General features: G+C 33.4%; 1 protein-coding gene across 2 annotated transcripts in view; it reads right to left on the bottom strand.

Moving 5' to 3' along the window:
• Positions 1-213: 213 nt before the first annotated feature.
• The window catches only part of LOC139090943 (probable serine/threonine-protein kinase DDB_G0282963), a 123,526-nt gene continuing 106,380 nt past the window's right edge, over positions 214-17,359 (bottom strand). For both annotated transcript variants that reach the window (XM_070640836.1, XM_070640834.1), the window contains exons 7-11: positions 2,959-3,076; positions 2,611-2,829; positions 2,402-2,532; positions 2,050-2,324; positions 214-1,523 (exon numbers count right to left, since the gene is read on the bottom strand). In XM_070640836.1, coding sequence (XP_070496937.1) covers positions 1,229-1,523; positions 2,050-2,324; positions 2,402-2,532; positions 2,611-2,829; positions 2,959-3,076 — 1,038 coding nt within the window. In that variant the 3' untranslated portion in view covers positions 214-1,228. The remainder of the gene's footprint in view (positions 1,524-2,049; positions 2,325-2,401; positions 2,533-2,610; positions 2,830-2,958; positions 3,077-17,359) is intronic.

Raw genomic sequence — 17,359 nt, forward strand, 5'->3', positions numbered from 1 at the left:
TCATAAAAACTTTTTAAATTTCCAGTCAGTCGCCAAAAATGCTTAAAAATTTCGAAAATGAAATCCACAGTTAAATCATCGCTGATGGTTGTAGCACTTAATATGTCATAAAATAGCCACAAAAAAATAATTTATAGATGTCTCAGTATTACCAATAAATCTGCATTATATCCCTGTTCACGAACATAAATTTTATGAAAAAACTTATAAATCTTTAACTTGTGAAATCGAAATTTTATTGAAATCATAAATTCTCTTTTTAATAAATCTATAAACAATTTACGAACTGATAAGTATTGTACACCGATAAATTCAATCATGAACTTAAGTTGTAAAAATATCATAAATTAATAAAATAATTTATACAGAGATGTTTGTTAGGTGGAGGTGACTAGCTGTATTGCAGGGATTTCATTCCTGGAATTTAATTAAATGTAATCAAGCAATTCAGTTCATTTAACCTCCGGGATTGTAGACCATATTTTAGACACAATGATGATTGATCAAAATGGATGTTGTTGTGCCTAGAGCAAGAATCTTGCAAAGCACAAGTGGACCAATATCAGCTCCATGTCTACGATAGGTCGGTGTAAAGCCTAGTTCATCATGAATTCAGTATCAGGCTGGAACTAAACTTTTCCAGACTATATTTTGGTTAATTCTAATGCCATGTGTTAACTTGGAATTGATATAAGAACTGAGCTTACCCGGAAAGCCCTCTAGGTAGAACCCTAGACCCAGATATCTAACCAAGCCAACAACATTCCTCTAGTCATACCAAATCCCCAACAAACACTCTAATTTTCAACAATATCATCCGTAAGAATTATAGAAATAATTTAGTGAATCAAACAATTTTTTCAATTTATCTCATGAACAGACTTTCTCATATATCCTTTAGGAGGCTCTATTATAATGAATAATGGATTAATGTTAAAGAGGGCATACATGATCGTAGTTTATCATTTGTCTTCTTAAATGTGATGATGGTATTTCCTGCTACGTACGTAAAATTTTATTCTTTTTTATAACATTTTAGTTGCATTTTGGAAATTTCAATCACGCATTCACTTCCTTCGTCATTCCATATACATATTATAGTAGGTATCATCATATTATTAATATTTTTTATTATTATCATAAGGAAAAAAGAGTTTTTGTTGCTGGTCTATATTCACATACATTCACAATATGAATTTACATATCGTCCATATAATACTTATTATACTTAAAGATGAAGACGATTCCGTTGTTCGAATTTCTCACGTGAAATTGATGTTATCACTGATGAATGTCCATTTCCATTAACCACCAATGATTTCTTTTTATTATTGTTATTATTGATATTATTATTATTATTATTATTTTGCAGATACGTGATATTTGTCGGATGTTGTTGCTGTCGAACGTAGCTTGTTCGATTTGGAAAAGCCTTTTTCGGGTCAAGATGCTGTCTAAGCTGTGATTGTTGTTGTTGCTTCTGTGTTCCATTATTCATCAATTGTGATTCTTCCTTTTCCGCTCTAGTGGATGGGAAATAAAAAGAAAAATGACAGAACGTGATTAAAATCAAATTAAGGCATTATTCAATGGAAGCAGTCGTGTTGAAGCTTTTTTGCGTGACCAGATGCAGTTCTGTGGATGCATTTTGGTCTATAGAAGTTAATTGTGGTTTTGTGGGATGGATGATTATTGGATGTGTCTAAACTTAAAGCTTTATGTTCCTTAGTATTGATTATATTCAAAATTATCAATAACTTGACTGCTTCCTATCAAAAATCATCATTTTCCCGCCAAAATTGAATTAAAGTTAGACAAAAGAGTTTCTTAACAAAAGTTTATTTCCAATTGACCCTAACTTTACAGAAATTATTCATCCCTAGTTGATCCTTAGCCCAAAACCCAAAACGCTGTTCAGAGTCCCATAAAACACATCCAAATATGACATTTCCCTAACTCATATCTCACGAACGTGTCAAACATCCTCTAAAGTTTATCACCACATCTCATCACATAAATATGCATATTCATTAAGTTCATTAAACTTACAAGTATCTTGTTATATCCTCTATGTCGATGAGCATCGAGTCCTGTCGCATACTAAAATCATCACGATCCATTAAGTACTTGACGAGAATCTCATTGAGCGTTTCGATGAATGAATGAAACTCATTGATGATAATTTGCAATTGAGCAATATTCATGTTGGTTAACATTTGTCGCGATAAGCGTCGCTTTGTGTGTGGCACTTTCATGCCTACTTTCTCGAGTGTTTTGTGTACAAGCTCTGTTATTGGACACATGGGTTGCTTTTGACGTTCAAACTAATGAATAAATAAATTTTTTAGATGTTTAATTAAATCAACTGATTTTTCATGTCATGTAATAACTGCATATTTACCTCCATTTGCATATGGGCCATATCCTTGGCCTGTGCGAGGGCCATACGTGCTTCAATTTGAAGGCGAGCTTGATGCGTGAAAAAATTATTATCACTTGCGTCACTCAATGTCAACGTTATTGGACGAACGGCTGTGTTGAAAAAAATAAAGGCATAAAATCACCATCAATCAAGGAATTGAGACATAAAACGGAAATTACCACTCCTACCTTTCTCATTACGATCTAGGACTGATGTAGCAACGGAAAGTGGACGAGAACTATATGGATTATTATTTAGTGCCGTACTACGATGACTCATAAGGCTACTCGATCGCTGAATATTTTTACGCTTATTCATGCCCTGTGAAAGTTTCGGACATGTTTCGCTATCGGAACTCTCGCTGTCCGATGCCGCTTCATTCATGAAGCAAATTTGCAAATTCATTCCTGAAATACAAAAAAAAATATTTATGTTAGCTATGCTTCCCATATTTTAAAAGGCGATTATGTCAATCATTCGCATAATTCGCAGTGGAGTCATGAAAAGTCCAATTTAATGGATTATGTATACCGTACCGTTTTGCAAACGCGATTGTAAATTTGGTTTTCGTATGGGTCGATGTGCGGCTGCCAAATAATCATCCTCTTCGCCCATGGCAAGTCGTCGACGAATTGCTTCACGATCATTTTTCCTCTGTAAGACATGAATATAAAGGAACATAAATCAATTAATCAATATTTTTTATTTCTAACTCAATGGATGTGAATGGAACATGAATGTGCGAAATGTACATTACTATCGTAGTCATTTTCCAAGCTAATGCACCGTACAAATTTATCAACAATATTATCGAGTTCGTCAAGAGACTTTTCTGATGGTTTTAATGAGATGGGAGATCGACATGGTTCCATATATGCCCGCGGTAACATGAATACATTATTACTACAATATGCATCATCCTGATGCTGACTGACGAGCGAATAACTCGTATTTAATAATTTATCAAGAATTGATGTCGATTTGGAACCATCTGTTGAATGAATTGAAATATTCATTGATTCCACATCGCTCACTCGAGATGTTAATCGATTTCTTATATTATTCACAAAACTACCAATCATTTTCACACTTTTTTCTTCCTTTCCTTTTTGCCTTTTAGCAACAGAAAATAATAAAATATACGGTAAATAACGTAAGGATAAAGGAAGAACTGTAAACGAGTGGAATCACGTCGAAGGGTCGAAATAAAACTAAATAAAAAGCAGTAAAAATGATTTTTTCTTCTTCTTATTCTTGCTGAGGGTCTTAAAGGACACATCCACACATACAAAGATTATTTTTGCATGAAGGATCGAAGGATTGATGATGAATTTTTATGTATATGTATGACATCACATCTGTACACTCTGTGAATATATTAACAGTTGTATTTGTATTATACATATGTGTAGACGCACAATATTGTGTATGGCTTGCAACAGCTGGTGATTTATCGTAAAATATTCTATTATAATGAAAGAAAGTTTTGCTTCATAAATAAGTATCATGATATCGATTTGTGTTCTTGGTCTTCATCTTACTCCATTGCGAGACTTTCTGTTGTCGACAGATATGACTAAGGATGTTCTGAGGCTTTTTTTGATTGAGAAGAAGTTGAAGAAAATTGAAGGATTTTTATGAAGATGTTGAAGGTTTTGTGAGATTCTTGTTTTTTGAGACAGATTTATTTGGAAGTCTTAAAGAAGAAATTTTTATGAACAGTTTGAGGGATTTGAAATTTGATAGATGACTTATTAAGGTATTGAATGGATTTTGAGTGACAATTTGTTGGATTTGATAAAGAATTTTTGATGAATTTTATTGGAGGTGTTTTGAGGTAGTTTAAATATATCGTCTGTAAAGGAATTGGTGTGATCAGATCAATGTGATATTAAGGATTCATGTAGAGTCCGAACTACACGTGCCTTTAAAATAAAGCATTGTGTTAAGAATAAAGCATTTAAAATAAAGCATAAAGCTGGCTGTTAAGATCAATTGTGATCAATTTCCTCTGTTAGATGACGCCTGAAGCTGTTCCCACTTGTCAGTCACCAATACTATGTGCTACTTCCATATTATACACCAGTATGTCAGTCATGAGTTCAAAGTTCAACATTTCAGTTTGAATAATCATCATAAAGCATTTCTACACTTCAGCAGGCAAAATTGACATAAGCAAACGACCATTCAACTGATTATCCAACAGAACCTGCCCTATCTGTACCTCATACCTCAACACAATCATACAGTTCATTCTACCTGACTCTCATTGCTGATCATCAATGAAAACAATCTCATTACTTCTCAATATCCATCAACAATCTCATCTAAAAGTACACAATCTATCCACTTCATATGAAATTACATCACTAACACACTCAAGACCCTCAACAAATGACACTTAGACAGGCAAACATTAAAAGGGATTTTTTTTTGCAGTTTCATCAACATTGCAGTCTCAAGTACCTGCTGATGAAACATTCAAGAACTACTTTTTATTCTTTTCTTTATCTTATTTCTCAATACAGACTTAATTAAACACTTGAGCAGCATGAATGCTGGCTTGAAGAAAAGATTGTTTTGTGGTATAATAAGAAATAAATCTGAGATTGTTGGATATACGAAAAAGTTTCATGAAATTGAATCTTAAATTATAAAAGATGCAAGAAAAAGTTTCGCAAATTTAATTTCGGTTTTTGTTGCATGATTTTTTTTTATCGAGCTATGGCAAGTGTTTCAGATTCCAACTAGAACTTGCTGTTCCATATTGCAAAATTCCATATTCCGTAATGTTTCATAAAATTGTCAAGTTTCAACGACGATAATGTAAGCAACGTGACTTCACGCCATAAAGAATCAAAACCATTCATTTAGTGGAGAAAACAGCTTTAATAACTGCCTTTTAATGAAAATTGGTCTCACAACAAATACTTATTTATTAGTTAACCATTTTTTGTGCTCTCTCTTGCTATGGACTTACTTACAGTCTATAATCGAGACGAGTAAGAAGAAAAATTCATTTTTGAGGCATATTTAACGTGGCGGAAGTTAGAGCAGCGTATAAAATATGCTATTAAGTAAATGGGAAGCGCAAAATAAAATCAAAATAAATATAAACATTTGACGGTGGCCATTAATTTGATAATTTTCTGTTACTTAAGAAAACAGTTGTGTGGATGGGGAAATGATTTTTTTTTATATTAAGTTGATGTTGTACAATTATTTATGAAAGTAACGTTGACTAGAGTTAGCATAATGGTGGATATCAACGTGACAAAGCGGTACAAATGAAGAAGGTTCCGTCACGGAGCTTATAAAAGATTCCGCAGAACCTCTTTTCTTAACACTAAATGGAAGATGTGGACTTCAAATGGAGGTGGCAATTAATAAAGAGGTCTAGCCGAGCGTTTTGTTGCTCGGAGTTGACACTGATTTGAATAATAAGAATAAGTACTTATAGAGTTGCTCTTTGAAAGACAATTGAGTGAATCTATTGCAAGTTGCAACCCGAGTGGAACAAGTTGCGGTTAATCGAGTCAATACTCATCATACTCAACTCAATATGGTCATGCTTCAGCAATCTCAAATGCTGCTCATGTTGCAGCTGCATAAGTCACTGTCCCATATTTTGCAGTTCCACAAGAGATTCTATCGCAATTCAAGAGGAAAAAGCTGAGATTAGACGACCTAATTTGTAATATTATACTTGGTATTCGTGGAATTTGTCATAGATTGATAAGTTTATAACTGAATAGACGGTTGACTTATTGCAGTCATAACATACAAGTATATGCTCAATAAGCATTTTCGGCACCGGATGAGCATGCTCAATGAACATATAACAGCTTATCCCACTCGGTCATGTATTCCTCCAAATATTATCGATAGATACAGTAAATCCCCAAAAAATAACATCACAAAACTTAACATCAATCATTAAAGCCAATCCATATAATTTTCTCAAATAAACAGCACTTACAGCACATAAAAATCATTCGAAAAAGCTTCAAAACTCGCGAGGGAATTGGCTATTTATTACACATCCCCGCTATATTGATTAGAAACATATTTTTCACCTCCCATTAATTATTATCATTAATCTAAATGATTATTACCTTCCATCACATTATAGCTCCTCTCAATCGACAATACCAACCAATGCTTAATCAGTGTAATGTAAAAATAAGTTTTATGGCCTCTATCGCATATTTTTGTTTAAAAAAAGTAAAACGTCATAACTTTTCGTATTTAATTGAAATTAAGTATATGCTGCTTAATTAATCATTCGAGGGGAAAAGTCGGAATCAGAATTATTTATGCGAACGATGAGGAACAACTTTTGTTTTGTATATTTTTGAGAACGAAAGTAAAAGGAACCGAAATGATTGATGAAAATTAATGGTTGCAACTTAATTTTAGTCAATCTCTTTTTTATGCTGTTTATTTTATGACTTTGATAGCAGCAATTTGGAATTGTTATGTTTTTGTAGGGGATGATGAACTTTGGAGAAAAAGAAACTTTGATGAATGAAAATTATGATGAAGATTGTTACAGCTTGTTATGTCAAGTTTGTTGATTGTTTGGGAATTTGGAGTACGTACTTTGGTCTCATTTGAGAATTTCTTGTCAGATTTACAATTTTTGTTTGGTTTGCACTGATATCTATAGCCACAATCTTGCTGTCATCTACGTTTTTATTATAAACAAACCCAAAAAGTGACTAACTACTCTACAAACTACAGCAACTGAGTAAATGGACGGTAATTAGCTCCTTAAATCGACTTAAATCTAAAATTTCTTTAATGGAAACTGCCGAAAAGATAAAACAACAATCCTTACTTAAAAATAAATATTAATTAAAGAACTTCCTTACGAATTAAAGTCAGAAAATGAAGTTTATTGTTTGAAATTAGAAAACAGACTAAAATATTTTCATGAAGGGGTCAAAAACTATGAAAGGGGAAAATCAACTAATTGTAGGTTCATATATAATTTGAATTTTAAACGGCAGTTGACATTTTCTCAACAAAAATCATTAAAAATAAGTTTTAATCTAAATCTGAAATGGTTGATTATTATAGAGCACCAAACAGTAGAGTCACTCGAGTTCAAAGACATCTCACACAGCAAGCCTTACTCAAATCTTCATAAAATATTATTTCCCCCTATAATAAAACCCAAAATTACAAGCAATTTGATTTAAATTTCTAATACCATACTAATATTAAGTAGCTTCGAGAGCTTAATTTATTTATGATAATTATTGATTTATTCTCTATTTCACTTATACACTGGTTGTGGTAAATCAAGTGCTCAATATGAATTTCATTATCTCAGTTTTATTCCAACCATAAAATACATATTGGATGAATAGTCAATGAAAATGCAAAAATTAATCGTACAATTGTTGAATTAACATGGAAATAAATTATATAATCCGATATATGAAAATTGGAGCAATTTTATGTTCAATAAAAGCTGATTAATTTTCTTTCATATTCAGTACGAATATTAGGTCAAATTATGAACATTATTAAATATAACTGACACACCATGTAGGTATGATTTATGGAGAACATTTATCGGATATGAGTAAGTGCTTTAAAATGCAAACAAAGAATTTTACTCGGTAATTTAAAGTTCTTTAAGACTTCCAAACCAACGTCATATTTAAGCTCATTTAGATGATAAATTTTCCCTTTATTTTCTCATGATTGTTACACAAAACTTTTCTTTTTGCCATTTTTCATCTTTTTCCCTCCCGTCTTTTTTTATATTTCTTCATCCTCACATCGTTCGCGTGCGAGACTATGTGGTTTCCATACAGAAAAATGAAAATTCACTCCATAGGGATCTCGTGAAGTGACAAAGACATAAAAAACCCCGGAACATAATACAGTTACATCTTTATGCTTAATTTATGCGACAGTTGCGCTTCATTAGAGTCTCTCATGTGCAGATGATTCCTTCTTTTCCCATTTTAACTTGAAATGTAATGGAATTGCGGTTTGGAAAAGGATATCCTTGACACTAGCATATCTCATTTAGGATCTAATGATGTGGAAACTAATTTCTTATCAGGATCTATTTGCTTAAGCAATATTGGGAAGTAAAGGGTCGATTGCATGTGATTTTCAACATTTTGGGGGAGTATGGGAGAAATGGTATACCACTTTGAATGACTTAGACGATTAGATGATCACAAAGACACTAGGGTATCCCATAGTTTCGGTTTTGAGACGGAGACTGAGACGGAGACTGAGACTGATACTGAGACTTAGACTTAGACTGAGGACTGAGAACTGAGGACTGAGGACTGAGGACTGAGGACTGAGGACTGAGGACTGAGGACTGAGGACTGAGGACTGAGGACTGAGGACTGAGGACTGAGGACTGAGGACTGAGGACTGAGGACTGAGGACTGAGGACTGAGGACTGAGGACTGAGGACTGAGGTCAGGTCCATTACACAAAAAATTTGGGCAACGCTGCCTCAAACAAAACGAAAAAAGCAATCAAGTGAATTCTTTCTTGACAGATTCTCAAGATGAAGATTAAAAGGACAAGTACAACAAAATTCATTTCCCAATGGACTCAATATGAAAACTACTTCCACAAATTGAACAAAAACGAAGTCAACAATAACAATTTCAAATGCGGAAAATCATAATCTTTCGTCAGCTCTTCATCTATGCTGTTTTCTTTCTCGCGTCTCATTATATCCCCTCCTCCTCCTTACGTAAGCTCTTTCACCAACATAAAAAAGCTTGTGTCATAATATTTAAATTTACATAATATCAGAAGCGTCATTTTTTGTGTAAATAATAATCTTGCCAGCATACGAGAATAAACTATGTCACTATAAAAATCGGATTTCTGTTTTTTTATGTCTTCTCCCTTTTTTCAGCACAGTTGGTGTAGCTCTTTTTTATTCATTTGTCATTTTTTAGAGCAACAACTAGAATAGAATATAAGAATAGTGGAAATATGGTTTGTAGAGTGAATGGGCAACGAGATTTACATTCTATTTTTTTTATTAGATTATTTTCTACGTGAAGACATTTTTGCATTCATTCAAGGTTTTATGATTGTGGATAAATTGCGAAAACAGGGAGATGTTGAAATGAAATTCAAAACTATTTTTTAGTTCTATAGAATGAACTTTTGAGGAGTGAGTGATGCTTACAGCGATAACGTTGGAATTTTTGAGGAGAATATATGAGTTTTTTGTAGAAGAATTTGCGAAGTTTGTCTTGTATGCTTTAAGAGTTATGTAGACTTCACATATACATATATGGATTGTAGAGCTAAGAAGGGATGTGTAATGGGTATCCTAAGTTGCTAGTCAGAGCTGCACAATATAGCGAACCGCATGCCGTAAAAATGGGTAAAAATCAGAAGTCATATCCATTTGAATAACCCTATCACTAAAACTGCAAAGTAGCGGTGCTCTGGTAAACACAATATGATGGTGTGCTGTTCGAATCGTTCATGTCCAAACAACAATGCGTCCATATGTAATGATAAGATAAGACTAAATCAACGATGCACATCTTTAGCATTAATGATGAGAAAAATGCTAGATACAGCCATGTGATAAGCAAAAAATAACAGCAATCTTTCTGCTTTTCTAATCATTTAGAGCTCTATTGCTTGAACTCTAATAATATAGTGATTTCTCAGATCTAGATTAGAGATTTATGCATAAACTTTCTTAACCATCAGAGGAGAATAATAGCTTAAATTTGCATTCTTTCAAGCAGTTCAACTACCATCGATAGCGTAGTGGTAAGAGCATATGACTAAGAATCATAGTACTCGGGTTCAATCCTCGTTAGAAACAAATTGCTGCAAAAGTGTTATTTTTTCTGCTATGCAGTCAAGACTCAAGTTATTGAGTATCAAAATAAAACTTCAACCGTGCAACTTAATCTACCGGCTTGAAAAGTCATTCATTTTTCAAACACTGAAACCAATTTTCCTATCAATCAAAAGCACACAACTAAGCATCAAAATCAACTTCAATCCCCGAAAAAATTTTGCCATAGTCAAGCATCACTAATACCAAACACGTGAACGACACATTCAGCTTTTCCCATCAATACATCCAATTCACATTCATCAATGAAATGCAATTACCGCAAATCCATCATGCCTTGATATTAAAGTAGTAATACCAAAAGCTTGCCATTGAATTATGCTGCTTGGAATTCGACAGACATAGAAATTTACCATATTTATATCCAAATAATTTTAAAGAGAAAATGAGCATCCAAAATTTTTTAAAGGCACATCTCCTTCATGAAATATGATATGACAGAATAAAGAATAAGAAAAAAATTTCATCGCTCCTATGCGGCATGAATATAATGTTTCAATTCATGAAAAGAATATAAATATAGAGAAATGCTCCAGATTTTTCGTATTTTTTACGACCCCGAAGGCAGCGAAAGAAAGGAACTGATAAAAAATAAAAGTTTTCTAGAATCTGTAGCCTAAAGGCTGCATCGTGCTTCCTATGAAGAAATTTATTGTCAATCGATTTATACTGTTCGACAGAGATTACAATCTACGTTATGTTTGTAAAAAGGAATGTAAAAAACTTTAAGGTATGTGGGAGTTGTGCGTAAATGATGACAAGGAGTGAGAAGACCCCCTAACAGACACTGAGATCGATTTTTAGTTATTGCGGTGCCATGAAAGAATGCCTCTTAGTGAGTTTTGTGATACTTCGTTCCTAATATGCAAAGAAAATGCTTTCAAGATCCTGACTTAGTTCCTAATGATATTTGCATATTTGCGAAAGTATGAAGAATTCCTGGATTGAATTTGAAGAAAAAAGCTAATGAGATTACTGTATGAGCAACGATGCAAAAGTGCTGGGAATTAGAAACCGGCAAAAGTTGTCTAAAGGCAGTTCCAGCTTCCGACGAACTCTAATTGCGACAATGGACTCCCGTGCGATTTCGCAAAGGAAGTAAGTAAGTAAGGATGTGTAGAAAAGGACTCTAAACCCCTTACATTCCGAACCGGTCGAAGTTCACAAAGGATAGAGCCAGCTTTAGAAGTTTCTTCCGTGAGGCAATGGACCAACGTGCGCCTCAGCCAAGAAATTAATTATATATGTATTCGCGACCGTGTTTCAATTTACTGTACTCTTGAAAGCATGATCTTTGTCTGCCACTCCAAAAAAACCAATAAGAGTCAAAACATGAATATCAAAAATGTTCAATTGACGTCATTAACATACATTCCAATAGAAAGTATAAAACACTTTTACTTAATAGAGAAAGGAGCATATCCAATAATGTTAAAAAATCGTAAAAAGCATGCCTTGGTAATAAAATACGTCGTGGCAAAATGATTCATCTGTGTACAATTAATCAAATGCAAAAAATACATAAAAAAGTGCTCCACTTTTAATTTCTATGGTTTATGGATTAATTCCAAAAACTTTTTTTATCACAGTTTTTTGTTTGCATTTTCTGTGACTGTGTGCTTGTGTTTAAAACTGCATGGATACAAAATATTCGTGTGATGATCATTAATTGCTTTTAATTGCTGTTTATTTAGGGAATTTTTCAAGGTTTTCAAGTGATGCTAATGATTGTGCTCTTTGTTGCTTTAAATAATTGCTGTTATGGAAATGAATTTTATTTGCTGAGTGCTAAATTGTAAAATTATCCAAAAACAGCTATTAATTTGGGTATTTCCAAAAATGGCTTCTTTTTGATATTATGTTGATCTGATTTCTGCTCTAGATAAAGTTTGAAAGCTTTTCAGAATTAATGTCAGAGTAATGTTACTTGGTATACTCTAGTCCTGCCACAGCACACCTTGGTGGTAAGTAACGACTGAAATCGCACACGGTAGGCACTTTATGGCATTTTGAGAAAATTTAAGCGACATACAATACTAAATGGTCCAATGGTTTTCAAAATATGTTATTCAGCGTACGGGTGTACTCCATACGAAGACACATAGCGTAGAAAAAGGTCTTCGAGATTTAAAAAGCTAGAATTAATTTTAGAGTTCTTAATGTCCTAAATTGGCAGAAGCTATCGAAAGGTTGAGCTGTCTACAGACGTTCTTCAAACGCGGCAATCGGCTCCCGTGTGCCTCAGCCAAGGAAGTAAGTAAGTTAGTCTTGTATTTAAACATAGTTCGTCAGAAATTCAAGTGACCAGTCACTGCGTGCCACAATTCAAGTGGTAAAAGCATTTGAAGCTCTGTTCTACATGAAGCTACTTGTCGTAGACCGAGCTACATATCTTAAAACTGAGCTATTCCAGAGCTATTGATCTTAAACTAACATTTGAATATTCAATAATGCGACGAAATCCGTCTTTACGTAGACGTCATGGCCGCTACGTCAAATGCACGTCGCGCTGCACTTTTTTCGACGTAGCGTCAACGTGACGGCAACGTTGTGCTATTCGGGAAAGCTTAATAAACGACTTTTAGCGGAGCCTTAAAAGCATTTGTGTTGCTCAATTTGTTCTCATCTACTTTGATAAAATTCCAGAAATATTACAACAGCACTAAAATGTCTAACATGTTTTAAACTTTTCAACTTAACATTATTACGATCTTGTAGAATTATTCTCAAACTTTATAAGTAATTATTCGATGTTAAACGTCTCATAAATTTTATGAGTAATACTTGTTCTCCCACAGAAGCTTCTTATGCCGTCAGAAAAAAGAAAAACTTTTTTAAGCACCAAATAACACACGAAAAAATAGACGAGAATAACATCACAGAAAAAGACTATAATTTAAATATTTAATATCCACTCACTTATAGAATCTGCATTCTAAAGCATAAACTTTTTTATATCTCAACCGAATAAATTTTGCAGTTGAAAAAGAAAAACTTTTCATTTCATTTAGCACATAGTCAGTTCTAGACGCACACAGCATAAGTCACATAATTGTAATTTCGTTTATCTTTATTACATTATAAAATTTTCGAATATCCTGCATACATAGACGAAAAATAAGAAAAGGAAGGTTCATAGATCCCATTCATGACCCATTCTCATTCACAGTTGTATTAAACTTACATTAAGAGCATTATCATCATCAACATCATCATTATTGATCATATGTATGGATGATATGAGACTTATCGTATTCAAACTTTCACAGTCATCATAGGTCAATGTGTACAAATCATTTACATAACGTGAATCCTTCTTGTAATGCCGTTTGATTGACATCAAACTCGACAATGAATCTAAATTTTCAATGTACATGATTTTTTTTGTATGCTATTCGATTAGGTGTCAATGCGGCACTTTGACTTTCTTTTTTTTATGTCACTCGCTATACAGCCTCGAGTACAATTGCTCTGTTATTATTGTCTCTTTCACTTCTGCTTGTTCGCGAATAGAAGAAAGAATTTAATTTTCAATTCACGTCACAATCAATCAATCGTCGGTGTGGTTCAATTCACATCGACAGCAGTAACCACACAATCAATATGCACACGTTCTCATCGGTGTCTTTGACTATATCCACAAAATAAATTATTTCCTTTTTTTTTTGTCTTTTTCGGTCAATTTAAAATCACTTTATCACAATTCTACTTCTGCTTCACAGATCCATGAATATTTTACTACATCGAGCATGCATCCAACACGAGAGTTAAATGCACTTAGTGATAAGAATCATTAGAGAGATTGATTACACACTGCTGACGTTGCTTGATGTTTCAACATCGAGCATTCGAACAATATTGATGTCGTCGATTGATTTTTTTTGCTTTGCCTTTCCTATCTCTTACTTCATCTTTAAAGCGAAAATAAATTGGAAATAGAAATTGAGAAAGAGAGACTGGAGAGGAAATTACCGTAAAAAAGTTTTTTTCCATTGTTCATTGAGCTCTCAGTTCTTGTTTGGTATTGCTGGCAATTGCTGAGCTTTAATTTGTGTACGAATAATACAGTTTTAAGGTGTAAATGCTTTACAGTACAATCAAATTTTATGAAATGTTGGCATGTCTCTATGGTATTAATTGTGATTACATGCTTTTGTTAAGGGCAAAAATTTGTTGGCTATAAATTTTTATGAAAAATTGTTGTGGTTTTGTTCTACCTTTTTTTTGTGGATTCTTTTGTGGATATAATTAGAATTTTGGGGCAGGGAGGAGAATGTTGACATTTTTTTTGACAAAAGTTTTATGAGGTGTTGTCTGAAGTATAATTAGAAATTACTTGTTATGGCTAGAATAGCAAATTAAAAAAGTTTTCAATTAAAATAACAATAAACTGCTGTGAAGTCTAGAAAGATATTGGAATTCTGATTTATTTAGATGGATTTAGATATTGTTGTCTTTTATTTGCATTTAATAGAAGATAAAGCTCAAGATAGCTTGGATTTAGATGATTTGGAGTAATAATAGGAACCAGGTCGAGTGGACAAAAATATGTTATAATTAGTTGATGGCAAGTTAATGTCCACTTGATATCTAGTTCAAAAGTATTTTGTTCACTCTGGTAGCCAATAATAGGTTTTGAACTCTTGTTTGCCCAGGGGACGGACAACTCAAGTGACCCCTAAAGTTTGTCCTTGTCAAATGAAATTCAGTGTCATGCAGGTATTCAATCTATCTTTTCAATAACGGCCATCAAGTATTCATATTATCACTTTAAAATGTCTGATTATTGATAGCCGGCAAATTTTATTGAATGCCGATAAATCATGTAAATCTGTCTTTTGACCTTCGTTTTGCTCAATGTATTCGAAAAGGAAATTACTACTTTAAATCTCAAACTTTGACAGTCAATAGAAACGTGAAATTATTAAATATTCAGTTGCATTGATTATCAATCAACACTCACTAGCCAGGTTGTTGATTTAACAGAAAAAGTATTATTTTGAATAACGGATTAATAATGGGACTCGAACCCACGTCCTACATTTTCATGCATGCTCCTACCACTGAACTTTCGGTTGTTATTCGATAATACTGCAAAATGTCACATATAAATTTTACATCTTCTGTATAAAACAATTTTGATAACATGAAGTACACTTTTGACATTTATTCTCAACTGTATCATAAGTCCCCAAGCATACATATTGTAAAGCCAAAAAAAATGTGCACAATCAAAACCTTTCAAAAACACTTCTGAAGTAAAAAAAAATCTTTAACCTTTCTAGAAGTTCATCTCTTTGGGTTCTAAAACGTTCTCATGCTAAAATGTCGTAAAAACACCACAAAATAACCTTAGCCTCAATACCATTTAAGTATTCCACACATCAATCAAGCTAAATCTCGGTATTAGCATAAAACCACTGAGCTCATATTCTCATTCACAATTTCAATCAAAGATTACAATCGATCCAATCCCTCAAAAATAGAAAATAAGACTCAATATTTATGTCAAGTTTAAGTAAAAGTGCAAATACATTCGATAACAAGAACGTAACAAGTGCTACCAATTCAATTAAAGTCAAGTGAACCACCTGACCATCAAAACCGTTCATTATTTCTTCTTGCTATTTTACCATTGAAATCTCGTCTGTATCTAACGGCGTGGCACGTTTTATGGATGAAAAAAAAGTAGCGAAAATGTAAAAAGAAGAAAAAAAGTGGAAGTACGAAATGGGAGAGAGACTAGAAAGGTAATGTGATTATCGAGTTCTTTCTCTCTGTTTATGTTTAGGTGGGGATTGTAAGTGACGTCCAACATTTTGAAGGTGGAGTGTTGGATTTAGGGCAGTTGTGGGCAACGTTTGGTTTTCGGTATGCTTTCCCGATACCGGGACCGGGACCGGGAAATCCCGGGACTGTCCCGTCCCGGTCCCGTCCCGAGTCCCGAAAATTTTCCGGGACTAGTCCCGCGGGACCAGGTTAACAAAAATTCTTATAAACTCTTAACAAAATAAAATGATTAAAATTAAATGACATTTAATTTGTTATCAAGAATTAAAAAATCAAAATAGATTATATAATTTTATCAAAAAACATGAGAAATATGGAGCTATAAATTCGTATTTTGAATATTTTTGAGTTAAAAATTTCAAATTTATTTTGGTCTTCTGATTTTTGTTCTGAAATGCAGTAGCAAATATTATAAACCCAAATCAAACAAACCCTTTTAAATAAAATTATCGATTTCCAGCTAATTTGAGGTTTTTCAAAAATTTAAAGGTTCAATTCTTTTTAAATTGATTGCAAATATTAGAGATTATCTCTCATAAATAACTAAGATTTGATTCTTCATAATCATATAAACGGTTAATATGATAGTTAAACTCAGAATTTTGTAGTGTTATTCAATTTTAAAATCATTTAAAACTAGTCAGGTTCAAGAGTTTAAAAATTTAAATCCATCATTAAATTTTTGACAATACACATTAAGCTTAAAAACACTGAAAAAACATTAAAATATTGTACTTATTAGCACAAATTTTTTTTCGGGAAATCCCGGGATTTCCCGGTCCCGTCCCGATCCCGTCCCGGTCCCGGAAAAGTTTCGGGACCGGGATTTCGGGAAAGCATAGTTTTCGGGGCACGTCTTTGGGGTTAGCCTGGACTGTAGCTACACATAACATCCGGATCATGACATTTCATACAAATTTGACATTATAGTGCCGCGGCACACAGGTTGACCAAAACTTTTTTATAGCAATGTTGTCCAAATTTTTCTGTTCCACGGCACAACTTGACTGTAAAATTCGATCGAAACTTCACATGGCTTGCAACAGCATATGTACCGCGGCACAACGGTTGCCCACCACTGTTATGTACCAATGTTGTCCAAACTATTCTGTTCCACGGTTGTAAGATTCAACCAAAACCGCAAACGGCATGCAGGGGCACATATGTGTTTATACTAGTGTTCCGCGGCACACAGGTTGTCTACCACTGATTTAGAACATTGTTGTCCAAACTTGTCCGTGCCACAACTCACTTTGGTTATAAAATTC

This window comes from Chironomus tepperi, unplaced genomic scaffold (genome assembly GCF_022539635.2).
Source record: "Chironomus tepperi strain 1889 unplaced genomic scaffold, CSIRO-AGI_Ctep_v1 contig_223, whole genome shotgun sequence".
Classification (NCBI taxonomy): Eukaryota; Metazoa; Arthropoda; class Insecta; order Diptera; family Chironomidae; genus Chironomus; species Chironomus tepperi.